We start from the raw sequence: 26,928 nt of genomic DNA on the forward strand, positions 1-26,928 counted from the left end.
CAATTTTGAAATGTTGTGTTAAAGCGTCTTAGCTGTAAATAGTTGTACTTTTCCAAGATATAAGGTTGTTATGAATATCCAATTATAACAGGTCGTGTTGTCTTTGAACTTTTGGCAAGAAGTTGATTATAGTCCTATTGGAAATGCCAATGGGTTTTTCTACAAATTCTATAATATTCAAATCTCATGTAAGTGACCATTAAATGACAAAATAATGGATTTTGATAATTCATTACAAATCTTCAAAATATCTATATGCCAAGACATTTTTCCTAAGAAATTCGATAGAATAAAATAAGGTGCGGCGTGTTTAGGACGGTGGGTCATTCCAACGATTCCCATAGAGACAATTTGCAAGTCGAGTAAATCACAAATGAGCAAATTCCCAAATAGATTGTGTCTTTTTTGGACTTTTAGCGAGAAGTTGATTATAGTCATATTGGAAATGCTAATGCGTTTTTTACAAATTCCCTAAGATTCAATACTCACATATCACAACTATTGGATCACAAAAGAATAGATCTTGATAGTTTATTATAAATCTTTGTAATATCTATATGCTACGACATTTTTCATTAGAAATTCAATAGAATGCAAGAAGGTACGACGTGTTTAGGACCGTGGGTCATTTCAATGATCCCCACAACGGTAATTTGCAATTCAAGTAAATTACAAATGAGCAAATTCCCAAACAAAGCCAATCTAGTGTCTAAATCGTTGTTAATGCTTATAATTTGTAGGAGAGCTAAAGCCGTAGCTTTTAGAGAAACAAACATTGTCGGGAGTAGGTGAAAAATAAGTTTCCACGCATTTCTCTTTTCTGATCTTTAAAATAAAAATTCAGACGCGGAGAGGATTTAAAATGACAAAAACAAAGAACAAGAAGAAGGGAAAAATTAAAAAAGGGAGGAGGAGAAGGTCCCACCGAGATTTGAACTCGGGTTACTGGATTCAGAGTCCAATGTCCTGACCACTAGACCATGGGACCTCTTGTTGTCCTGTGGCTAATATAAATTTTATTTAACGGCTTTCTGTTTTGTTCAAAATAAACATTTTCCTAAAAATGATCATTTCTATCGCTTAAATAATTAGTCAATGGAAAATTTTTCATTATTAATAATTTATATCTAAATATTTTTGAGGACGGTAAAATATTATTCATTCATTCATTTTTATAAGCGATATAAACAATCATTCCAGAAAAATGTTTTCCAATGAGTTCATTTTCCGGAAAATAAAAAGAGGCTAACATATATTGTAAGTAGAGGTGTTAAATGGGTTGTGCAACCCATTTATGGGTCAAGTTTTATCTTTATAAAGCACCCATAATAAGTTTTAATGGGTTAACACTAAGATATATGGGTTTTAAATGGGTCGGCTCTCGAATTCGCTTATGACCAATTTATCAACCCATTTTTCACTCAAAACCTCATTATCTCTCTCTCTTCTCTTTAATTTTACAATTTTTTTTTTTTTTATAAAAATCAAAATTATAATTATTTTTTCTTTCCTTTTTTTTTCTTTCTTTTTTTTTTTTTTTTATTCTTTCTTCTAACTTCCTGGGCCGGCTAAGATGGCGATGGCTTCGGCATGACCGGCTAGGCGAGCCTCGAGCTCGCCGGATCTCGGCCGAGGCGGAGGCCTTGCCAACGGTGAGGGGCGAGCTCGAGCTCGCCCGACGCCGGCGAGCCTCGAGTTCGCCAGATCCGGGCGAGGCGGAGGCCTCGCCGACGTCCGCTAAGGCCCGAGCCTCGCCAGATCCGGCGAGGCTCAAGCCTCGCCGATTGGGCGAGACTCGAACTCGCCGGCGTCGGGCGAGGCTCCAACCTCGCGATCCGACGAGGGGCGAGCTCGAGCTCACCGGCGTCGGCGAGCCTGGGCGAGCCGGCTCGCTGTGGCCGGTCATTGCGGCGTCGTCGTGCCGGCGGCCGGCCAAAGAAGAGGAAGAAGAAAAAAAGAAAAAGAAAAGAGAAAAGAGAAAAGAAAATTAAAAATAATTAAAATTTTAATTTTGTAAAAATAAAAAAATTAATTAAAATTCGATTTTTTAAATAATTATTTTTTAAATTTGTATTGTATAAAATCATGTTAGCAATACCATTTTAATATATATATATATATATAAGCTTTTTTATGTTTTGTTAAATGGGTCGGGTATGGGTTAAATATAGGTCGGGTCGGGTATGGGTCAAAAAATTTGCACTGCAATAAATGGGTTATAAACGGGTTAAATGGGTCGCTTTGGGTCGGACCATTTATGACCCGACCCAAACCCGACCCGACCCACCCATTTAACGGGTCTAATTGTAAGTAACAACGCCACCTTCACAACCAAGGCTCCCTCCATCCTTTTGTTAGCTCGTAGGAAAAGCGGTGTCAGCTTGTTTTGAGCCCGTGCAGCACGATTCTCTGATTCTCCTCTTTAATTTTTCATTAGATCGAGATGTCGCGAGCCATTTGGTTTAGATACTTGAATAATCATTACCGTGTTCGGTTTGCAGTTGATACCGTAATAACAAGTATGCAGGCAAATGCCCAAAATGTCCTTGCTCTTTAAGATGTTAATTACTTAACGATCATGGTATCCGTTAAGTTATGAATCATACAGAATTGTAAAATTTGCAATTCATTATGTTACTATACAGCAATATAATGTACTAAGACGTTGTACTTAATAATGATGCTTGTGGTCATCATCCGCGACTAATTTGAGCAATTATTTAGGCTGGATGTGGGGAATGGTTATTGACACTGGTTTTCCAAACCCCATGCGTAGCATGGATTCTTATAAAGAAATTCCACAAATTTCGCATTTATTGATATGTCCATACTTCAAATTCTCCACATAAAAATTATAATGATATCATTTTTTATTTTAATGTAAGTAGAAACTTATATGTCAGTATTGAGTTGATTACTTGTTCATGTCAACCATATAGAACAAGAGAATCATGTGCTGATTAGTGAATGTATAAGAAGAGGAACCGAAAGTGGCGACTCATCAGCAGCAAGAAATCACAGCGCAAACAAGCGAGCATGCATGCAAAAATACACATACAATTTTACCCCAGTAGACAGACACACTGAGATCCTTGTATCTGTCCTTTTCTTTTGGTGCCTGAGTTTTCAAAGAGGCAAGCAACAATGGCTAACTACTTTATCTCGAGCATTGCAGCTTGTACCTCAAGCTCTTTCCCATGCCCCAACGCTTATTGTTCAGAAAAGAGGTGAAATATGGAGTTGGGATGAAAATTCAACCATCAAATTCCAAAGGCGGGTTGTTTAAGTAGCTGTCTTCAGCTCAGGTGCATCCACAGCAGCAGCCTCTGCATACATGGGGTGAAGTGTGTGGCCGTCCTTTGGAACAATGTGCACCCACTTGCGCCCGCTGAGCTTGTGCTTCTCAAACTGAACCGACCCTTCTTTCATTGCAAAGAGGGTGTGATCTTTCCCCATTCCGACGTAGTTTCCAGGGTGAAATCGGGTGCCCCGCTGTCGAACAATTATATTTCCTGGTATGACTCTCTGCAGGTTATCGAAAAGACAATGTGATCAAAGAAAGAATAAGAAAGACCGATGGGCAAGATTCGCTTCTTCACCACAGGCTTTTCAGATACATTTTGCTCCTTCCATTTCTTAATTGCTGAATCATTAGTAACTTACCTCTCCACCAAACTTCTTCACACCAAGATTCTTTGGTTTTGAGTCTCTTCCGTTCTTTGTTGATCCAGCCGACTTCTTAGTGGCCCAACGCCTGAACAGCAAATTCAATCCTCCACCAGATGCATCTTAAGCCAATGGAAGAAATTATTGCAATTAGCAGATTGTCGACCTGTGTGTGTGTGTGTGTGTGAGAGAGAGAGAGAGAGAGAGAGAGAGAGAGAGAGGGAGGGAGAAAGGGAGGGAGGGAGGGAGGGAGAGGGAGAGGGATATCTACCACTGGCATTGTTATAAACAGGGATGCTGGTGGTAAGCTCTTTGATATTCACTCTCCTATAAAGTGATGCCACGAAATTCATACTCTTGATTTCCAGAGAGTTCCAATTAAACCCAGAAGTTCCTGCAACAGCATGAACATGTCAACTGACAAATGTTGATCAACCAAATATGCCCCACGGGTTAAAAGAAACAAGACAGAAATGCCTATGATTCCACTCTTTTCTGATAAACAATCTTACTGAACGATTGACACATCATCTTTTATGCTCAGGCATAAAATAAATTGTAGCATTCACTAAGGATGGCAGGTTAGTTTCTCTTCACTATGCTTAAGAACCATGTGATGGGAAAACCATAAGGAAAAAAGGGACACAAAACATACTCAACTGGCAATAAATAACAGAGCACCCGATCACCATTACAAGAGCCATTCACTTCTTTACCAAGAGAGAGACCAGATCCCAGTTCCTTTTTCCGATGCCAGGGGATGAGGACTTTCACTATTCTCCTCCACTCCCCCTTTTACTGAGTGAATATATGAGGAATGGCAAATTGTCTCTCCCATGTGATAATTTTCCTCATTTCCTCTACTCCCAACAACAACAAACAGACCGACACACACACGTACAGAAGAAGAGAAAAGGGGGAGAGGAGTTTTTGAGCTTTTGATTCCTTTTCAAGTGATCTCCACTGAATAATATGTACCTTTCATGCACTCCATAGAAGCACATCCTGACTAAACCTTCTTATGTCTTTCACGATTTCTATTGCTCTATGTTCATTCCAAATCCAATAATGGTCAAAGTAAAGCCTTTTCCCTCCAACATAAGTGACAACAAAATTCATATTTGTAGACCTTCATTATTTTAGTTTATGCAGCATCACCTGTGCTATGCACTTTGCTACTGGTGAGAATTACCGCTGAATCAGTGCCTATTAATATAAAAGAATAAGTAATTAAATGTTAAAAATATATTGCACACCATAGTTGAAGAAATATTTATACGACTAGTCTTCTAGTGTAGAAATCTAGTTTTAGAGTCAGCAACACCAAGGAACATATTAGCAACTATTAGAAGATAAGTAATAAAGCATGACAAGAATATTCTACATTATAATTTACAAATATATATATATAATCTTGTAATCAGGTGCAGGAATATACAAACCAAGTTCATCAATATGGAACACATATCCATACTATCAAGATTCATGTTGAGTTCTATATTGTGCTTTCAAATGTGGGAGAATTTTCTGGATCAAAAGATTAGTAAATTAATATGATGGCAGAAGGAGGAATTTTAACCTGACTACATTGGCAGAAAACAACAAAAAGAACACATTCCAACCAACAGATTTCCAAATTGAAAGTTACAACCCAAGTGGCATCTTCACCATGGCAATGTCTTTCAAAAGGACTTTAATTAATGGAAACACACATATCAGTTGAATGTTCAGATTAAAAACCAAGACTTTTATGGTCACCGACTACACATGTATTTCATTAGCCAAAGGAATTGAGAATGTACAACATACAGAGACATCTTCCAACACTTTCGAACCACAGGAAAGAAAGCCTAATTCTCAATTTCTAAGAGGAGCAACAGAAAGGTAGGAGATCAACTGCGGGTGCAAGAAACCAACATGGAAAAAGTGTTTCACTCAACTTGCCTCCTTTATCTTGTTCACGTGGTGAAGTTTCCAGCACAAAGATAATTAGTAGTTCGTCAGGAAATTGAGGGTCACTTCTCCGTTTGTTTTTGGGCCCAAAATGGATTCGACATTCAAAAAGGGCAGCATCTTTGTCCCAATCAAAACATCCAAAAAATTTAAGCTAAAGCAGCAACGGCAGCGGAACGAGTTCGCGACGCATTGCAACGGCTGACCCTATCTCAATCCCAAACCCGAAAGCTCCCAAAAATTCTCCGAAACCCGGCTCAAACTCTAGAGCTGTTAAACGGGTGGGGTTGGGTTTGGGTCGGATCATTAATGGTCCGACCCAAATTGACCCATTAACCCATTTATGCCTAATGTAAATTTTCTGACCTATACCCGACCCGACCCGACCCGACCCGACCCGACCCGTATTAATAAAATATTTTCATATTTAATCAAATTTAGGAAAACTTATTCTTATGTTTTTCTTTTTTTTTTTTTAAAGACTATATTACTAAAATACCAGTAGGAGAGCCGACAAAATATAATTGTCAAATGGTGGCTATAATCCTGAATTTGTCTGAGACCCATTCATTGTTTAACCAATTGAGAAAGGTTTCTGCCAAGGTAATCAAAATGAAAAATAATCACACCTTGCAAGTGGATCATACGAGATAAACTAACTGTTCTTGCTCATAATTCAGGCAAAACAATCCCAACCAAAGTATCTGTACTTTATGGAAAGGAGAAGGCAGATTTCAAATCATGAATCATGAACTGTTAAAGAAGGATTATCCATTGAAATATCTTGTACCTTTCACCCACCCCTATTTAAACAACCAACAGACTAAATAAACATTCTCTCTTTAATAGGTAAAAACAATATGAATCATATAGACATAATTGCTACTTTCTGTGTTATATTTTAAGGTATATTCCTATGAATCCCCATACCTTTAGACTTTATGCCCTCTAGTGCAGTAATCGTCATCATAAACTCCAGAATAGTAGCTTCTATTGATTGACTCAAATCAGCTGCTCGATCTAAAGCTACACTGGATTACAGTCATCTAGCCCCGATTAAACCCAAGAACTCGTTTTTGTGACCTTGTCATGCATTGCAGGGAATTTTCCATGCAAAACCTACCAATAATCACCACAAGAACAAATTCCATCTTTAAAGTGATGAAACCTGTTTGAATCTCGAACTGTAATTTCCCTTTGAACAATCCTTGATATCACCTTGATTGCAGCATGACAGTCTGTACAGGCTCTCAAATTCTTCATTATAAGGATAGATGATCCCTTAGGTGTGCTAATAAGTGCAAATGCAATTGCTAATCTTTCACTATGATATTTAAGAGATTCAATCTTAACTTCCTCATCAACATTGTGAAGGGCACAACTCGTGTCAGGTTTGTATCCTTCTTTCTCCATCTCTTCTGCCAATGTGTCAATTTTTCTCCTGATCTCCTTTATTTGGGGATGCAAATTATCATTCGCCATAAAGACATGAGTTCTATGTTTAATCTCAACCCAACGACACGCAGGGACCTTTTTATTCCTCTTTCCCTCATTGCCTTCTTCACTTGCACGACACAATCCATAACCAATAACTACTGCAGCTCAAATGAAGAGAACAAACGAAAAGCCCTTATGAAACAGAGAGACTCACATCATAAAAGTTAAGGAAACACCCAACCGAAACCCATCTACAACTGATCGGGTCAAATCCAACCGTCCACATTCTACCCTCGAGCCACAGCAATTCGAGCAATCGGTGTCCTTGGGAAATAAGGCTTGATCCATTAATGACTCATTTAAACAAATATGGGTTTATAAATGGATTGTGTACCCATTTTGACACCTCTATCAAACTCGAGCAAATTCCACCACACGTCCCAACTCCATTTCCCAACAGTAACCCAGACCCCATCAGGCTATCACGTTTCCTATCCGCCGCCAATGGAAATGGAGAGAAAAATTCGACCGGGAGCAAACTTCCTCGGTGCAGAACGCGTACTGGGCAGTCGACAATACTGCTCCGAAGAGAGGCACGTCGAACCGAATCTCCCTAAGCGTACGGATACAGCATTTTTTGCTAAGGCGAAGCAAGAGAAAGCTTGACGAGTTCGACGCACCTCGTGATGAATCTCGCCGTCAGGGCGTTCGCCGTCGCGCCGGAGTCACCGAGCTCGACCCGCGACGCCGGAGCCGGTGGGCGCTTCAGGTCACGACCGCCGTGGGTAGTTCCGGTGCCGGCCGTCTATCCCCGAAATCGCGCGCGCCTGGAAGCGACTGCAGATTGACGGAGCCCCGAGAGATGACGAGAGGGCGGTCTAGGGTTCTTGGCTTCTCAGAGAAGGTGCACGGCATATCTGAAGATTTGGTAAATTTTAAAAAAGGGGGATAAAAAGGAAGGTAAAAACCCTTTAAGGCCTGTTTAGTGACATTTTAAATAATATCTGATTTTATTTTTTTATTCTCTGAAATAGAAAAAAGAATATAAATTCATTTGATAAATTTTTTATTTTCGGAGAGTAAAATCTATTTTTTTTTTGTTCTCATGAATAGATTTGGAACATAATTAAAAATAGAATTTTTTTTTTTGGTAAATGGTAAGAATATATTAAGCAAATGACAAAAATACAATAATTTGGAGCCAAAGCTCACACTCTAGCCGCGGGAGAACAGGATGCGGGAGAACAGGAAGAGTGAGAGGGAGCCAAATCAAAAGATACAAAGGCAAAAAGAACAAGCTAAACAAACAACCCACGGCACTACAAACTACCACAAACCAGACCGCCAACTCTTAATCAAAATGTGAAGAACGGAGGGGTGTTAGGAAGATGTAGCCAATTCAAACACGAAGGGATCGAAAAAATTGTTTTTTGTTTTCTTAAACAATTTTAGAATCAAACTCAACTTTTCTTTTCTCTTTTCTTTTGTTCTTTTTTCCTTCTCTTTTCTTCTTACTCCCTGGTCAATCATCCGTTGCTGTCGTTGGTGATTTGCGAACTCGCCAAAGGCTTGCCTAGTAGATATAGGTGAAATTGAACCTCGATGGTGGCTAGGCGAGCCTTCAACGAGCTCGCCGACTTCACCTGGATCGACATTAGCCATCGTAGTCGGCGATCGACCACAAAGAAAGAGGAAAAAAAGAAAAAAAAATAAAAATGATAAAAAATTAAAATAAACAAAAAATAAAATAAAAATTAAGAGTCCTACCAAGCATATTTCTATCCTAGAATTATAAATTTTGGATAATTATCAAATGCTTTCAAATGTTTAGAAACTCGCCCAGAGAACAAAATTAAAAGAAATCATTTTTGATCAAAAATTATTTCCGAAAACATAATAGTTATCAAATGCACCCTAAACGTGCATACATTGATAATTTATTTTGTAACATATAGAAAAAAATTATGTGAAGGTTATCTTTCCTTCTTTTCTTTCTACTATATCTTTCGAGAATCTCTATTTTTACTAAGAATCCTATTGTTGGATTGAATTCTAACAAATCCTTTGTGAATTTGTAAGAAACTCTTTGTTTTTTATTTATTAAATAAAATAAAAAAATTAGAATTCAATTCTAATTTGAAGACAAAAATAGAATAGATTATCATACGTATATTTCTATATTTCATGTAGAAAGATAAAGAAGAATAAGTCTCATTTATTTAATTATCCATTCCTTACACTTATTATTTAATATATATAGTCACTTCGATATACTCAATATAATTATATACGAATTATAATTATTCTAAGATATCTTTCTAACAACAACATGTATAAATATTAAATTGAGGTACTCATTCTATGACAATTTTTAACAACTTACCCTCTTCTATTGTGCCTTTAGTGGGCCTAGTATTTCCGGCAATTGCAATGGCTTCTTTATCTCTTCATGTTAAAAAAAACAAGATTTTTTAGATTCGATAAGTACAAATCTTATCTATTTTTTTTTCAAGACTTCGATATAGATAACACAGATATCTATTTAGTAGGATATAGCAGTTTCCTCCGAGCATAGCTTTTATGTATGCGTAAATATATGGATAAATAAATTATAGCAATTTTCAAATAGATCGGAATCGAGTTGGATGTAGGAAATGGAAAGTCTTTGTCGAAGCGAAAACTAGTTTCATACTCAATATGAATTAGGTTATAAAACGAACTGCAAGCACACATATCATTCATTCAATGGTGCATATATAATATATTTTCTAAACTAATAGTGTTGCCGATAGTAAAAAAAAAATCGTAACAAAGTTAACCCATTTATAAATAATTAGCTATAATTGTCAATTTTCATTTTTCATTTCATTCTAAACAGATATATCTAAGTCAAAGATGCCATTTATTTCACTTATATATTTCAATACTATTATTGCAAACTCATTTCATAAAATAACCACTCATTTCATCTGTATACCTACTTAAATATTTAAGTCGAAAGTGTCATTTGTCTTACTCCTCTGATATTCCTATAATATTCTAGATCATTACTAAACTTAGTTCATCCAATTCTTATCGCCTCGGAAGCAACGACTGAAATTCTTGGTATGAGAACTTGTGTAACCAAGGTTTGTTCCAGTAATGATTTTGCCTCAATTGATGAAATCGCCTAAGTACGCGCGCCGGTCCATGAAATTGATAAAAATCAAAACAACAGAGAGAACTAGAATGGATGAGCAATGTTCCATGAATAGCTTTGACTTCGACACCATTTGAATCAGCTTGTCCGTTGTGCGGACGAAAAAATAGTGAAGAATTTTTTAGATCATCGATGGAAAAATAGTACCGGAACCAAAAGTTGAAACAGTGCAAAAGGACGGCCATGAATGTAATGTTGGTTGTTTAGAATATGTTTGATAACATTTCCCTTTTTTTTTGGGTCGAATGATAACATTTCCCTTGGGAATCATTTCTTTTTAAAAATATTATTTTTTATTGCTATACCTTAAAACAATTTATGAGTAAAAGAACGCATTTGCTAATTATACAAATTTTCTATTCTCAAAATAGAAACAGAACAAAAATGCTTTTGGTACGATCTATAATTTTTTTTTTGTAATGTAGAGTTTTTTTTTTAAAAAGATTTTTTTGTCTTTTTCTTTTCTTCTTCTTTCTTGCCATTGCTACTATTAGTCCGCTGTCCGTTGTCAGAGACGGTGTTGAGGAAGAAGAAGAAAAGAAAAAAAATGACTTATTTCTAGAAATTGCTATCTGGAATAAGACGTTACTTTTTTCTATTTTTTGTTTATATTTTAAATTATTCCTTGGCCACTTTTCTATTTTGAAAAATAGAAAGATTAATTAACATTACCAAACAGATTTGTTCTTTTTTTTTTTTTTTTTTATTTTGTTGGAGCAAAAGAACAGAATTGTTACCTTGCGTAACTTTACTCTAGTGAAACACGATTGATATTCATGCAAGTGAAGTTTGAATAATTTGCAACTAGTTTTATTGGATTGCCGAGGAACCAAATTGGTTTGAGTGGTTCTAGAGCACAGCTTACTCTTTAGTGAAAAAAAGTGCTGATTTTGTTGGACCGGACCGGATTGACTGGAGGGGGAACCGATGGTCCGGTCCGGTTCCCAATCCTAGGACCAAACAATCTGGTCCATGGTTCCCAATTTTGGACCGATGCTCCCGGTCCAGTCCCCGATTCCATCTTGGAATCGGACCGAACTGGGAACTGATCACCCCTAATATTCTTTGTTTTTAACTGTCACCTTCAGACATATCAACACCACCGCCAATGACTTAATATATGCACGAGCAATACTCATGGTCAGAATGTGCACACTTTTACCGGTTAGTTGATGCTATATACGGACAAACCGTACGAAATGTCTTGTGATTCGATTTCCAGTGAGTTGAGCAAATAAGCTACTAGAGACTTCATAATGATAATATATCAACCATGGTTCTTCCAAAAACTTATGAACATGATGCCGTGTGTATTTTGTCCATGTCTTGTCAAGATCTTCATCATTCTAGTTAGTCTTTACTGAGCTCTTCAGCTTGGATATCATCATAGTTCCTTAGAAATCTGCGCGGACATTTGCACTTATCATAATAGATATTATAACCAATAATAGTTTTGGGATTATCAAAATTGATAGGGATGTTTCTTCAACACTGACTTAGACAATCTTGTCCATATAATGTCTCTATTGAAGTGGCTTAATTTTAAAAGGCCTAAACATATGTCTATGTTGACAGTTAACGGCTATATACCGGCGTTCATGTTCACTTTGACATTTTTCGTGCACGACTATCAAAGGGGTTGCGCATCGACTCATATATGAAAAGTTAAGGTACGTGATTGGACAAAAAGTTTGCATACGATTGTAAAGATCACCGAAGTCCAGTCACTCGCATTGTCATTACCCCTGAAAAGAAAATGCAATGTTCCTGTAAAAGAGAAAATTTTGAGCAAACATGCTCGGGACATGAATGGGCATGATTGCCAGTCTAGTAATCTAAATATGCTTAATAGCCACAATGGGGCTCGATACAACATGATTGTGTTGATCGACCCATTTGAGATAACCATAAGTCACTCCTGTGGCAAGCTGATCGACTTCTATGGTCAAATGAAAACTCTGCTTCTCATACTTGTGAGTGAATGTGAGATTGCTAGGCTGTACTATGACAGTCATTTCCTTCGGACTTGCCACAATCGCTTGGTAAACAGAAGAATCATCTCCCACATTTGTCACCACCCTATTGAAGCTCTTAACTTTGGTCGAGCCGGTTTTGTTCGAATATACGGCGATGAAAGAAGGGTAGTTGAGGTCACCATCACTTCGGCTGCAATTCCACTGGCCTCTCCTGATCACTGCACTCATCTGCTTATCTGTATATCCCAGGCTGCAAAGGAATTCGATATAATCTTGCAAGTTCAGGTCATAGATAAGTCCGGGGTCCATGGCTTTGTTAGGATTGATATGGCCTGCTCCGAAATCAAGAGGTGTGGCAGCATGTCGCCACCTTTGATCTTTCAATGTCGTCCCCGTGTTATCCATGGTGTATGCTGTGGTCATCATTGCCGATTTAATGGCCGCTGGGCTCCAATCTTTGTGCACGGCCTTTAGCAAAGCTGCGACCCCGGCAATATGTGGCGCTGCCATGGAGGTGCCCGAGTAAAGCGCGTAATTGGTCACAAGATCATAAAGGCCAACTTGTTAGATATTTGCTCTAAAGCTGCTATGTAATATGTACATACTAGGGATTCCATTTGTACATATAAGGATTATGTTATTATTGTTATTTTTTTTAAGGAAATTGATTAATTATTAATTAATTAATTGATTAATTAATGGGAAATGGTCAGCAAATTTTTGTTGACCACTTCGCACGAATTCGTGCATGGATGGTCAGCAACCGCTGACCATCGTGCACGAAATCGTGCATAAACGGTCAGCGGTTGCTGACCGTTCCATTCATGCACGATCGTGCTCGATCGTGCATGAGAAGGATCAGCAACGGTTGCCGATCCCACGATCGGCAACCGTTGCTGATTCATGTATAAATATTAAAAAAGATAGGCTGCAAAAAGGTTGCAACTAAGAGAGATTTTCTGTGGGTGTGCGTCTTGTTTTTGGCGACACTTCAAGGGGTTGAAATACAGAGAAAGGTGGGCGTGCGCTATTTGTTTTTAGAGAAAATGAGTTGCTGAAAACAAAGAGAAATGTGTGTGTTCTTGTGTTCTTGTATTCTTTGCGAGACACGAGAAAGTAGAGTGTTTTTCTCATTTGGGCCGTGAATATAATACATTGAGGATACGTTGGATCATTTCCACGTGATTGCTAGCACAATCGAAGTGGAGAATATCCGAAGGTTCTCTCTTCCGTTCGACGTTCGTTGTTGGTGTGTCCGAACTAGAGGTCCGACGCTTATGGGACTCGAATTGTAGAACAACCGAACCGACTCATTTCAAAGCGCGCTTCGAGAGGTATTTCGTTTAACTCCCTTTTTATGTTTAGATTTTTGATTGAAACGCACGAACAACGCCTTAGGAGAATCATGTGTAAAAGATATCTTTGTTTCCGCTGCGTTCATTTCGTTAATTTTTCTTATACATGATTCATGAAACACCAACAGTGGTATCAGAGCCAACCTTAGGCGTTTTCGTGCGTTTAATTGATTTATAGTTCAAATATATTTTTGCATTCTAATGGCCAATTTACTTTTGTTAAGAGAATTGGTTCTCTTGCTCTTATGTGGCCTATAGAAGTTGATTGATTTATGTGATAAATTTAATCAATAAAGCAAAAATTAGAACTAAATCAATTTTGAATCAAAAATCCGTAATTTGTTATACTTGATGTTTATATTTTGCAAATGATATGCAGAATTTATGCATGCCTTCCAGAGCTTTAAATTTTGAATTTATGGCTCGTAAGGAAGGGTGGTGATCATGGAAAATCCCTAATTGTTGTGATTGTTGTATGGATGAATGTATGATGATTAGGTGTATTCTCTTTGGGGATGTAATTATTAAATGGAGGCTGCGTCCTTCCTTTTATTTTACTTTAATTTTTCTTGATATGTAATTTTAGTATAGTTTAGTATTTCAATTGTTGATGTAAATACTACAAGAGAGGAGGAGCCATTGGAGGAGCCATTAAACCGGTGAGCTCTTTGGGCCCGGTCTTTGAAGAGTTCAAAGATTGAAGAAAAAGTGAAGAGCAGGTTCATATAATTAAAACATTAAAATGGCTAAATGGGTCTCTTTGGCTCGAGACCCATTGAACCATAATTCCATGATCACCACATAGAATAGATATTATGTGATATCTATTTATTTATTGTGTTTATGGTATCGTGCATGTTAAACCGGTTAATGTGCAAAGTGAGACCGTTAATAACGACCCAAATCTCCTTACAAAGAATATTAAGTCGAAACGGGTTTCGGACTCGTGGCCTTCCATCGTCGTGGTTTGATCCAATATTATAGTGGTTAATTAACCAGTTATGGATACATAGGGTTAATTACCATTTATAATATTGGACCACTCCATTATGCATATGATGCTGTGGGGTTGGAGCCAAATGATTTCCAATAACTGTTAGGTGAGGGAATTATTTGTGTTTTCAATACTTGCATGAGACGATGGGCTAGACTTAACTATGATCATGATGCCAATAACTGTTAGGTGAGGCTTTCATGGTCTAGAGGCCGAAGTTATGATTGAGACTTGCATATGATGTGTTGAACAAGCTGGTTCACTCACTAAGTTCATAGGACACCAATAACTGTTAGGTGAGGTGGACTTTGGACTAGTGGGACTCCAATCCCCACTAGTAATCTTTACCCAACAAAGATTACCGCTTCCCATCTTAAGGAGTATGGGATTCGAATATAAATTTAGTGGGAGGATCTATTTAATTTAAAGGCCAAAATGAAATAGTTACTATGAAAGATACAACGGCTAACAATTTATTTTCTGCAACAGATATATTATTACTCTGAAAATGGTGACCACAAACCCACTCGCTTCTATACTTGACAAGAATTGTTTGACTGGACCCAATTTCACTGATGGGTGAGGAATTTGAGAATTGTTCTCAATTCAGAAAAATTGGGTATGTGCTTGATGAAAAGATGCCAACCTCATTTCCCGAGGGTGGGACCCAAGAGGAGCGTGTCACTTATGATAAGTGGCGTGATGATGACTTAAAAGTTAGGTCATATATGCTTGCTTCTATGAATAATGAATTACAAAAGAAGTATGAATCTATGGAAGATGCTGGGTCGATCATTTTGCACTTAAAGGAATACTTTGATGAGAATGGTCGAACCTCTAGATATGAGATATTTAAGGCATTGTACCGTATGAGGATGGCTGAAGGATCATCTGTTAATGATCATGCTTTGAAAATGGTCTGGCACATTGAAGAATTGGCTAGGCTGAATCTTGTTATGGACAATGAGTTAGCTGTGGATTTGATCCTCCAATCTTTACCCGATTCCTTCTCTGGTTTTGTCCAAAACTTCCACATGCATAAGATGGAGAAAACTCTTGCCGAGTTACATAGCATGTTGGTAGTTTATGAGAAGGAAATGCATAACACGAGGCCAAATGTAGTGGCTATGGCTAAAGCTTCTTCTTCAAATGGTAAGACCGTTTTAAAGAAGAATAAATGGAAGAGGCCTGCCAAACCTGTTGTGCAACCAAAACCCATGATTGATAAAGGGACATGTCATTACTGTGGTGTCAAAGGGCACTGGAGGAGGAACTGCAAGAGGTACCTCGCGAGCTTGAAGGTCAAACCCAAGAACCGACCTTATGAAGGTATGGTGTCTATGCTTATTGAAACCAATCTTATGGTTAGTGCTGAATCCAGCTCATGGGTTCTAGATTCTGCTGCAACTTCACATATTTGTATGTCTTTGCAGAATCTGAAATAAGCAGGATGCTAAGGCAAAATGAGATTGTCTCGACGTTTGCCAATGGAGCAAGAGTTGCTGCATTAGCTATAGGGACTTTTCGTTTATGTTTGCCTTCCGGACATGTATTGGTTTTAAAGAACTGTTTTGCATTATAAGAATGCTGTTAGGAACATCATCTCGTACCTCGTTTGGGTAAAGAGAATTATGAATTTTCTTTTTGCTGATGATGTATGTTCTATTTATCATAATAGAATATGTGTTGGTTCTAGCTTATTAACCAACAATCTTTATACCATTACAATGTCCGGTAATGCGATTACCAATGCCAATAAGCAAAATAGAATTGATATAAATGCCATAACTAATAAACGCCCTAGAGACGGTCCAAATAAAAAGTATGTTTGGCATCTCCAATTAGGTCATATTGGAGAAGACAGAATTAACAAGTTGAGTAATGATGGATACATTGATCCTTTAAATTTTGAGTCATACTCGACTTGTGAGGCTTGTCTTCTAGGAAAAATGACCAAAGCGCCTTTTGTGGGACAAAGTGCGCGAGCTGCTGACATATTAGAATTAATACATACAGATATATGTGGACCAATTAATGAAACTGCTAGAGGTGGTTATAATTACTTCATTACCTTCACCGATGATCAGTCACGGTATGGTTATTTATATCTCATTAAGTATAAATCTGAATCCTTTGAAAAGTTCAAGGAATTCAAGGCTGAAGTTGAGAAACAAACAGAAAATGTATTAAGGCTCTTCGATCGATCGAGGAGGTGAATACCTTAGTACCGAATTCCTAGACTATCTTAAAGAGAATGGCATTTTATCACAATGGACACCTCCCGGAACCTTAACATAATGGTGTATCCGAACGGAGAAATTGTACTTTATTAGATATGGTACGATCTATGATGAGTTACACCGATTTGCCAATATCCCTTTGGGGATATGCCATTGAGACAGCTGTATATATACTGAATAGAGTGCCGTCCAAATCTGTTCTAACTACGCCCTATGAGATATGGCATAGTAGGAAACCCAGTCTTAATCATATTAAGATTTGGGGTTGTCCAGCTTTTGTGAAAATGCTAAAAATGGAAAAATTGGAGGCAAGATCTGAACAAGGTCGCTTCATTGGATATCCAAAGGAAACTCTTGGATATTATTTCTATTTTCATTCAAACCAAAGAATTTTGGTATGCAAGCACGCTTCTTTTTTGGAGAATCAGTTCATCCAAGAAAGTGGTGCTGGGCGGAAAATAGTCTTACAAGAAGAAAATAATGAAGTGCCAAACAACCGAGTTCAGATACCAATCTCTGATTTAGTGGGAGCTTCTGATACACAACCTCTTAGGAGAAGTGCGAGAACGTCTCGCCCACCTGCTCGTTATAGACATTCGGTTGATCATATCGAACCATTATTCATTGTGAATGATAGTGATCAACTCGGTGATCCTAAAATCTATGAGGAGGCGATGTTGGACATCGATTCTGGTAAATGGCTAGAGGCCATGAAATCCGAAATGGATTCAATGTATTCCAATGAGGTTTGGACCTTGACTCGACCCGCCCGATGGTATTGTACCAATTGGCTGTAAATGGATCTTCAAGAGGAAGATGAATGTTGAAGGTCAAATTGAATTTACAAAGCACGGCTGGTGGCGAAAGGATATCGTCAAAAAGAAGGAATTGATTATGACGAAACTTTCTCACCGTGGCCATGCTAAAATCCATTCGGATTATGTTGGCTATAGCTGCACACCTTGATTATGAGATATTCCAGATGGATGTCAAAACGGCTTTTCTAAATGGTTTTTCGATGAGGACATCTTTATGGAACAACCACGGGGTTTTGAATCCAATAGTGAAAAAAAGAAGGTGTGTAAGCTTAAGAGATCCATTTATGGACTCAAACAAGCCTCCGAAGTTGGAACATCCGTTTTGATGAGGTAGTCAAATCGTTTGGCTTCATCAAAAATCCGGATAAACCTTGTGTATATAAGAAGATCGGTGGGAGTGCAATTGCATTTCTGGTTTTGTATGTCGATGATATACTTTTGATTGGAAATGATGTACCAATGATATCATCGATAAAACTATTCTTGTCACAGAAATTCTCCATGAAAGATTTAGGAGAGGCAACCTACATTTTAGGTATCAAGATCTATAGAGATAGATCAAGACGATTGATTGGCCTCTCACAATCTACGTACATAGACAAAGTGTTAACACGGTTTAACATGCAATGTTCCAAGAGAGGATTATTGCCTTTTAGGCAAGGGATCCGTCTTTCTAAGGAGATGTGTCCCAACACTCCCGAAGAAAGAGAGCGGATGGCAAAGATACCATATGCATCCACTATTGGAAGCATAATGTATGCTATGCTATGTACTAGACACGATATTGCGCATGCTGTAAGTATTACTAGCAGATATCATCGATCCAGAGAAGAGCATTGGATAGCAATCAAGAATATTCTTAAGTACTTGCGAAGGACTAAAGATTTATTCTTGATATATGGAGAAGGAGAATTTAAAGTTGTAGCTTATACGATTCCGATTTTCAATCGGATCCTAATGATTATAAGTCTACGTCCGGGTTTGTCTTCACATTCAATGGTGGTGCGTTAGTTGGAAAAGTTCCAAATAAAGCATAACCGCCGATTCCACCACCGAGGCAGTATGTAGTGCAAGCAAAGCAAAGGAAGCCGCTTGGATGAAGAAGTTTATTTCTGAACTTGGAGTCGTTCCTTCAATTGAGCAACCGATCACATTGTTTTGTGACAACAATGGGGCCATAGCTCAAGCTAAGGAACCAAGGTCTCACCGTAAGTCCAAGCATATTGAGAGACGCTTCCATCTCATCGAGAAATTGTTGGGAGAGGTGATATCGCCTTGCAGAAAATTATCTCAGAAAACGTGGCAGCATCCCTTCACTAAGGCCTTACCTCGCCTTCTTTTGAAAGACATATTGACAAAATGGGTTTGAGGTACCGGACAAGTTGGCTTTAGTGTAACTGGGAAATTGTTGGATGTATGCCCTAAAGCTACTATGTAATAGTTACATATTAGGGATTTCAGTTGTACTTTCATTATTATTATTTAATTAATGGCAACGATGTATTCATTCATTTGTCCAATTATTTTATATTGATGAATGATTCCATAAGATCAGTTGCAACTAGACCTATTATTGAGACGTCAAGAATTTTTGTGACGGGTTCATAGTTAGACTGAATCTTTAAATTGTTCCCGGTCAATGGATTATTAAGTGGATATTAATAATCCTGTTGAGACCGGTGTGTTCTTAACTTCGCCATTAAGTATTGGATACTTAAGGGAATGATGAGTCACATGTCATTGGGTATTATGATGCCTGAGTTAGAACACAGGTGTTTGTATTAGACAAATTCACTGAACGTGACGCATATGAAACGATTAGCGACATGGAAGCTTTTAGCGTGGTCAATGTTTAATTGTTCATGCTTTGGTCTTGTGTAAATAATCCTTAGACTCCGAGGCACAGTGTTAACTTGTGTATCGAACAACTATGGTTCACGGGTGCACATAATGCCGGGTCGTCGATCCGTCTTTATACTTGATGGTCATAGTTTGTTCATATACGAAGTTACACGTGTGCGCAATATGGAATCTGTCTCCTTGTTATATGCAAGGTATGATAATGATGTCCTATGCGATCTAATTGTGACATTTGTATTGAAATCCTCGGCCGGGGTTGTAACCGAGAATAAATTGTTTATGTCTCGAATAAAATGCATGTCAATTAGATTTGTGCATATGATCGAATTAATGACTTGACAAATATTCCATGGTCTTTGTTTGATCGGGACATAGTAAGACAGAGGGATTGAATTACACCGTAGCCAAAGCCGAGGTGTTCATTATGTTCTTAAAGCATTCACACTATCTGGGTAGCCATGACATATTGCTAGATGTCAATCGTGGCTTGTAGGACCTAAAAGATTAATCGGGATAATTAATTCTTTTGGAAGTACTAATGTGTTAGTACAAGTCTTACTACCAGCTTAGTGATGAACCTAGGGATGTCACACACCATAAACAACTAGGATAACGTGGAACAAGAGAGAAATATTATTGCAAATGTGTTTGCAATTACTACAATCGAATTGAGTCGATTTGAAATTAAATTAAATGAGATTTAATTTAATTTGTATCATAGTCACGAGCCTACTTGCATATGATGCACACGCATGCCCAAAGTGGATATATGTTAACATACCAAATAAGTTGGCTTTAGTGCAAGTGGGAGATTGTTAGATATTTGCTCTAAAGCTGCTATGTAATATGTACATACTAGGGATTCCATTTGTACATATAAGGATTATGTTATTATTGTTATTTTTTTAAGGAAATTGATTAATTATTAATTAATTAATTAATTAATGGGAAATGGTCAGCAAATTTTTGCTGACCACTTTGCACGAATTCGTGCATGATGGTCAGCGGTTGCTGACCATCGTGCACGCATTTAGTTCGTGCATGGATGGTCAGCAACCGCTGACCATCGTGCACGAAATCGTGCATAAACGGTCAGCGGTTGCCGATCGTTCCATTCATGCACGATCGTGCTTGATCGTGCATGAGAACGAGGATCAGCAACGGTTGCTGATCCCACGATCGGCAACCGTTGCTGATTCATGTATAAATATTAAAAAGATAGGCTGCAAAAGGTTGCAACTAAGAGAGATTTTCTGTGGGTGTGCGTCTTGTTTTTGGCGACACTTCAAGGGGTTGAAATACAGAGAAAGGTGGGCGTGCGCTATTTGTTTTTAGAGAAAATGAGTTGCTGAAAACAAAGAGAAATGTGTGTGTTCTTGTGTTCTTGTATTCTTTGCGAGACACGAGAAAGTAGAGTGTTTTTCTCATTCGGGCCGTGAATATAATACATTGAGGATACGTTGGATCATTTCCACGTGATTGCTAGCACAATCGAAGTGGAGAATATCCGAAGGTTCTCTCTTCCGTTCGACGTTCGTTGTTGGTGTGTCGAACTAGAGGTCCGACGCTTGTGGGACTCGGGTGTAGAACAACCGAACCGACTCGTTTCAAAGCGCGCTTCGAGAGGTATTTCGTTTAACTCCCTTTTATGTTTAGATTTTTTATTGAAACGCACGAACAACGCCTTAGGAGAATCATGTGTAAAAGATATCTTTGTTTCCGCTGCGTTCATTTCGTTAATTTTTCTTATACATGATTCATGAAACACCAACACAACTTCCATAAAAGGCATGTTTGTCACAACTGCAGCTAGTATATCCACTCCTGGAGCGAGAATATCTGGTTTCAAGATGCTTGGATTGATCGGATCTGGCCCTCTCGAAGAGAAATCAGCAACTAGAGGCGCTGGGGTTGTGCCCAATTTGGTCTGCAAGAACCTCATACTCACAGTTGCATTGTTTTCTCTTGTCAGATAGTCCTTTATTGGAGCTCCTGAAGAAGTCGGTATGATCACCACAGGGATGGAGTAGTCTTCAGGATATAAATTTAACTCATCGCTCAGGAGAATTGCCCCGTATGCTCCTTTGTTATCAAGTTCTTGGACCTGACTGTCCAAATCCACCGTATTGTTGTTGTCACACAAAACTACCTTTCCAGCAATTTCTTTTGGGTCGAGGGCTGACAAGAGGCATTTCGCTTTGTCAGGGTTGTCCTTGCCATAGTAGACTTGTGCATCAGCAATGTCGACGCTCTGGGGGAAGTACGACGTGCCCTCTATAGTTAACCCATTCCCCAGGGTTGAAGTCGCGACGAAGCTCCGATCAATAGTTCCTGCTCCGACTGTGATGATCCAGGGCGCTCCGTTGTACGTGGAGTTATAGGCCCCATCATTTCCGGCTGCGCAGACGACGACGATGCCCTTCTCAATCGCCGACAAAGATGCTATGGCAATCACGTCGTTGAAGTACGGTGTGAGCAAGATGCCGAGAGATAAAGACATGATGTCTACTCCGTCAGCAATTGCTTGATCCATTCCAGCAAGCACATCACTTGATGCGGACTCGTACGTGTCTCTTGCCCACAAAACTTTGTACATCGCAACATGAGCTCTTGGTGCTATTCCTCTAGCTGTCCCGCTCGCATATCCAAAATGACTTACTCCAATTACAGGGGCCCCTGCAGCGGTGGATGATGTGTGCGTGCCATGACCAGCGAAATCTCTCGCAGAGTCGTAGTCATACATCTTGGATATATTTAATCCAGCGGCAGCAAGGCCCTTGCTGAAAGACCGAGCTCCGATGAGCTTCCTATTGCAGTTGGATGGGCTAAAGGCAGTGCCGTTCTCGCACTTGCCTTTCCATCTTGGAGGCACCGGCGGCATCCCCTTGTCACAGAAGCTGGCGCTCTCTGGCCATATTCCCGTATCAAGTATTCCGATGATGACATCTTCTCCATATGAGCTGTTGGGCCATAGTCCGGAGCTGTGATTTAGGCCGAGGAACTTGCTGCTGTGGGTTGTGAACAGCTTGCCAAAGGACTCTTTAATCGTTGCTCGATGAGCTGGAGATTTTTCAATCTTGGCCAGCTCAGATGGCGTGAGCCTGGCGCTAAAACCGTGCGTGACATGGTTGTATGAATAGAGAAACTTGTCCTCGCCATCGCTGAGAGATGGCGATATTGAGTCCACAGTAGCACGGTGCCAAGTCTCGTGGGTTGGAAAAGATGCTGGTTTCTGTGAATGATCCATGTGGATAATGTATGTCTGGCGTTCTTCGGATTCTGACATCACGAAGCTAGTCACGGTAGACAACAGAAGTAGCCATAAAATCGCGTTTCGCAAGGCTGAACTAGAAGGATTCATCGCCCTGCTAGTCATGTCTAACGGAAGAAGGCTAAAAGAAATTGGTGAGATGGGAGCTACTTGAACATTTCAGACGAATGTGCATGATATATATAGAAAGACACCCCCTCATACTCTCGTCTCTTCTCGTATCATTTCTGTTCAGAGGGAAGTAAAGAACCGGAGGTTTCAATGCTCTTGAAAAGCCCACGTTATGTCCTTTTGCTCGTGTCAACACCCTAAGTGCCGAAACTCCTTGTGCTAAGGAGCCGGTCAATCACGTTGGAAAGCACACCTGGAGGCCAAAGGCCAATGTCGTCAAGTTCCTAAAGGACGAAAACCATGCCGGTCTCTTTTAGATGATTTTCATATTCTTGTTCAAGATCTGAAGATTACAATAGACTTGCAATTTTTGATTATGTCCTGAATCTGATCATTAACGTCACCCATATCAAACCCAGATTTTAGTTACCTTCCAGCAAATATTAATGTTATTGAGGACAGATTGATGCTCTCTGAAGTTCAATTAGTTTGAACCGTTACTGCAGTGGATAGCCACTCTAAAGAATCCTATTGAAAACCAGCGCAATTTCTGATGAATCCCTTATTGACAGAGAAAGTTAACATATTATGGCTTAAGTTTAATTGTTGTACACTAACTTTATGCTTTTTATTTGTATATCTCATTATTACCTGCTCTAATACTATCAATGCCGTTCAGATCTTCAGTCAATTCATGACCACGTTGTATACGACTCACTTTGTTGCCATTCTTCAAATTCTTTCCTATTTTAAGGGTAACTTATTTCGTGGTTTTTACTTTTCTTTCAAGGGTACCTTATTCCTCGGTCTTCACCTTTTTGCTCACTTTTCCTTCAAAGATATCTTATTTCACGGTCTTCACTTTTCTATTCACTTTTTAGTAGAGTTGAAGGCTTAGCGTACTTTATTTCATGATCGTTGCTCCACTGTAGACTACTACTTATCTCATGGTACTTTGTTGCCATCCTTCAAATTGCTCATAGAGGGTGAGAGTGCACATGAACTGTTCGACGAAAAGGCAAACACAAATAATAAAAGATTGCTTCAGGACTCTCTCTCTCTCTCTCGGCAAGTCGAAGAGAACCCAATACGGCCTGCAAGAACCCTTTTCGCGGGGGATTGACTCAAGATCTGTCCATATTGAAGAAAAAAAAACGAAAGAAAAAGGGAGGCGAGGGGCGACAGCAGGTGATGGTCGAGGGTGGCGATGGCGGGTAGCGAGGGCCCGCATTTGGGTGGAGGAATTCGAGACTGCGCGTCGGTGTTTGAGGAAGCACGTCGAGTGTTTGAATTGCCCATGGAGTTCAGTATCTACGACCATCACTATCCTCGAGAGGCACTCCCAGCATTTCGTTTCATCGACCATGCGTAATTGCATTTTGTAGGTGACAAATGAAAGCCCCCTTTCTTGGTTCAAAGTTTAATTAACCGTCTTAATCCCAATTAAGGGCCAATTAATTAGCTTATTCAGGATCCCTATTTCTTGACAATTCGGTGCTCGCTAGATTAGAGAGGAAGAGAACAATGCTGCCGATGCCATGCGAAGCGAAAAATCATGGGTTGCAAAAAAGAAAGAAACTGTTTTAGGCATTGCTAGAATTACTTTGTATAGTTCATTCAAATTTGATATGATATGCTGAAAATTCAATGAAATAGTGTAACTGAACTGAATTTGCAACAAATTTCGGTAAAACACCATTGTCTCTCGATCCATGCATGCATTTGATAATCATGATCTAAAACCGCAATATCTTAAGAGCGATACGATGAGGTATTACATTAGCCAAGCTTTAAAAGTTAAAATTAAAGATCTTATTGGATATCACCCCTTGCCCCATCGCCATCTTCACGCTTCCTTTTATAACTTGACGCTCAAGCTCCCTCACTAACTCAACGAGCTGATCCATGAAGTTGCCCATTATTTAGGGCACAATTTAAGGAGAAAAATTGCTACGAATGAAGCCCAAGTTGGGTTGGGCATGGGTAGGCCTGGGCAAGATCAGATATGGGTCGCTAAAAATGCATTATGAATACATGATCATTATGAATACATGAATCAATTTAGGTCAAACCATTTTTGACCCGATTTATCCGTTTGAGAGATCTAGCATTAATGAAATATTCATTTGGATTTTTCTTTATCAATTAGAAAGAGGAAACTACCCTAATTTAGGTGGTAATAGGAAAATGTCACCAAAAAACTTAAACTTTACCCGATGTGACAAATTTGCTTTGAACTTTTTTTGTGACACAAAAAACTCTAAACTTTGCCAACTGTGATTCATTTACTCTAAACTTTTTTTTCGTGACACAAAAAACTCAAAACTTATATTCATGTGACATATTTACCCTAAATTATAAGGCATTTTCGTTTTTTACTTTTTAAAATTTTTTTCTTTTGCTTTTCTTTTTCTTCTTTTTTCTTCTTCTCTCTTCCCTCTGTTGGCCATGGTGGAGGGAAGCTTGACTTAGGCGAGGCCACCCTTCCCTGGGTCGGGCAAGGACAGCCTTTGCTAGATCCAACGAGGGCAACCCTCACCTGACGCAAGCAAGGCGACCCTCGCCTAGGTTGGATCTGGAGAGGAATGCCCTTGTTGGGGTCGTGCGAGGGCAGCCCTCAATTGAGCCAGCTTCCCTTCGTCGGCAAGAGAAGAAGGAAAAAGAGAAAAAAAAAAAAAAGGAAAAGGAAAAACATAAAAAGGAAAGAAAAGAAAAAAATTAAAAATTAAAAGATGAAAATGCCCTTTAGCCATAGGGTTGGGGTAAATGTGTCATAGTTGATAAAATTTGGGGCTTTTTGTGTCACAAAAAATAGTTCGAAATAAATTTATCACATTGGATAAATTTTAGGGTTTTTGGTGGCTTTTTCCCGTGGTAAATAAATCGACTAGGAAATCAACATGTATTAATTCCCATTCATTGGTGAACTAAACTATCATGTATAACCTAAATTACTACATGATTTCTAATGCATGGTATATCTAAAATACTAAGTTGAGAAACATATAGATATGAATATAACCTAAATTATGCAATAGGCATTGGGTAATAGTTTAATTTGACTACATCACCTCTAATTTTTACCACATGTTTTTAACCTAACGGCCTCAATACTTTTAACCTTAATTAAACATTCTTATCCTTTTGTAACTCATGGAGGTCTTCCAAATAGGTCTCCCTATTGATCATAAGAAGCCACTTTTGGGTGCGTTTGTTTCGCAAAATACATTTTCGAGGAAAACATTTTCCTCATTTTCCGGCATTTGGGTCGCTTAGGAAAATGAGTCAATGGAAAATGTTTTCCTAGTCAACGGAAAATGTTTTCCTAACAAAGCTTAAATTCAGGAAAATGATTTCCCCTTTGAAATGACCAGAAGATGTTTCCAAATCTACCAAAGCTTAGATTTGATGCTTGGTTTACAAACAATTATTCTTATAAAAATATATTTTAAAAAATTGAATTTGAATTTTTTATTTTTTTTAAAAAATAAAATTTGGAAATTTTTAAAATAAAAATAAAAAATTCGAATTTGCTTCTTTTTCTTTTTCTTTTCTTCCTTTTACTTTTTACTTCTTCTTCACCTGTCACAGGCCACAAGGACGGCCAGTGAGTTTTTACTTCTTTATTTTTTTTCCTGTGATGAAGTGTGATTATTTTTTAATGGGATACAAACGGCAGAAAACATTTTCAATTATACATCACCAAACAAAGGAAAACAAACCGCATTCTTGGAAAATGCTTTCCCGGAAAGCATTTTCCTTTATTATTAAGTTTTCCGTAAAACAAACGCACCCTTTTAAATAGAGAGCTTTAACTCATGCTTGCAAGGAAAGAGAGAGTGTTCCATGTCACTTTCCCTTCCTTTTCTTTTCCCACTATTTTGAAGCAAAGGTAAAGGTCCCACATTAGTATTTTGAAAGTTTCCAAATTGATATTTCAAGTGCTCATAAGGTGAATTGTTGTATTTCCCCTCCGTTTTATCAAACTAGTTTTGTTGCTTACAAATATAGAGTTGTTAATCCACGTTGTTGATTTATTTTCTTTTAA

At 38.5% G+C, this 26,928-nt stretch overlaps 2 protein-coding genes and 1 non-coding gene across 3 annotated transcripts; all 3 read right to left on the reverse strand.

Annotated features, from left to right (window-relative positions):
• Positions 1-916: 916 nt before the first annotated feature.
• TRNAQ-CUG lies at positions 917-988 on the reverse strand. Its single transcript has one exon. It is a non-coding gene; the product is annotated as a tRNA-Gln (tRNA).
• Positions 989-2,952: 1,964 nt separating this feature from the next.
• On the reverse strand, positions 2,953-7,979 carry LOC104453327 (50S ribosomal protein L27). Its single transcript, XM_010067851.3, has 4 exons — positions 7,737-7,979; positions 3,938-4,060; positions 3,664-3,788; positions 2,953-3,525 (listed from the first exon to the last, which is right to left on the reverse strand). Exons 2-4 carry the CDS (start codon positions 4,017-4,019, stop codon positions 3,283-3,285), a joined length of 450 nt encoding a protein of 149 aa, XP_010066153.2. The 5' UTR covers positions 4,020-4,060; positions 7,737-7,979; the 3' UTR covers positions 2,953-3,282.
• Positions 7,980-12,090: 4,111 nt separating this feature from the next.
• LOC104430633 (subtilisin-like protease SBT3) lies at positions 12,091-22,874 on the reverse strand. The gene is made up of 2 exons (XM_039317763.1): positions 21,251-22,874; positions 12,091-12,791 (listed from the first exon to the last, which is right to left on the reverse strand). The coding sequence occupies exons 1-2, from the start codon at positions 22,872-22,874 to the stop codon at positions 12,091-12,093; spliced, it is 2,325 nt and encodes a 774-aa protein (XP_039173697.1).
• Positions 22,875-26,928: the final 4,054 nt, after the last annotated feature.

This window comes from Eucalyptus grandis, chromosome 7 (assembly GCF_016545825.1).
Source record: "Eucalyptus grandis isolate ANBG69807.140 chromosome 7, ASM1654582v1, whole genome shotgun sequence".
Taxonomy (NCBI): domain Eukaryota; kingdom Viridiplantae; phylum Streptophyta; class Magnoliopsida; order Myrtales; family Myrtaceae; genus Eucalyptus; species Eucalyptus grandis.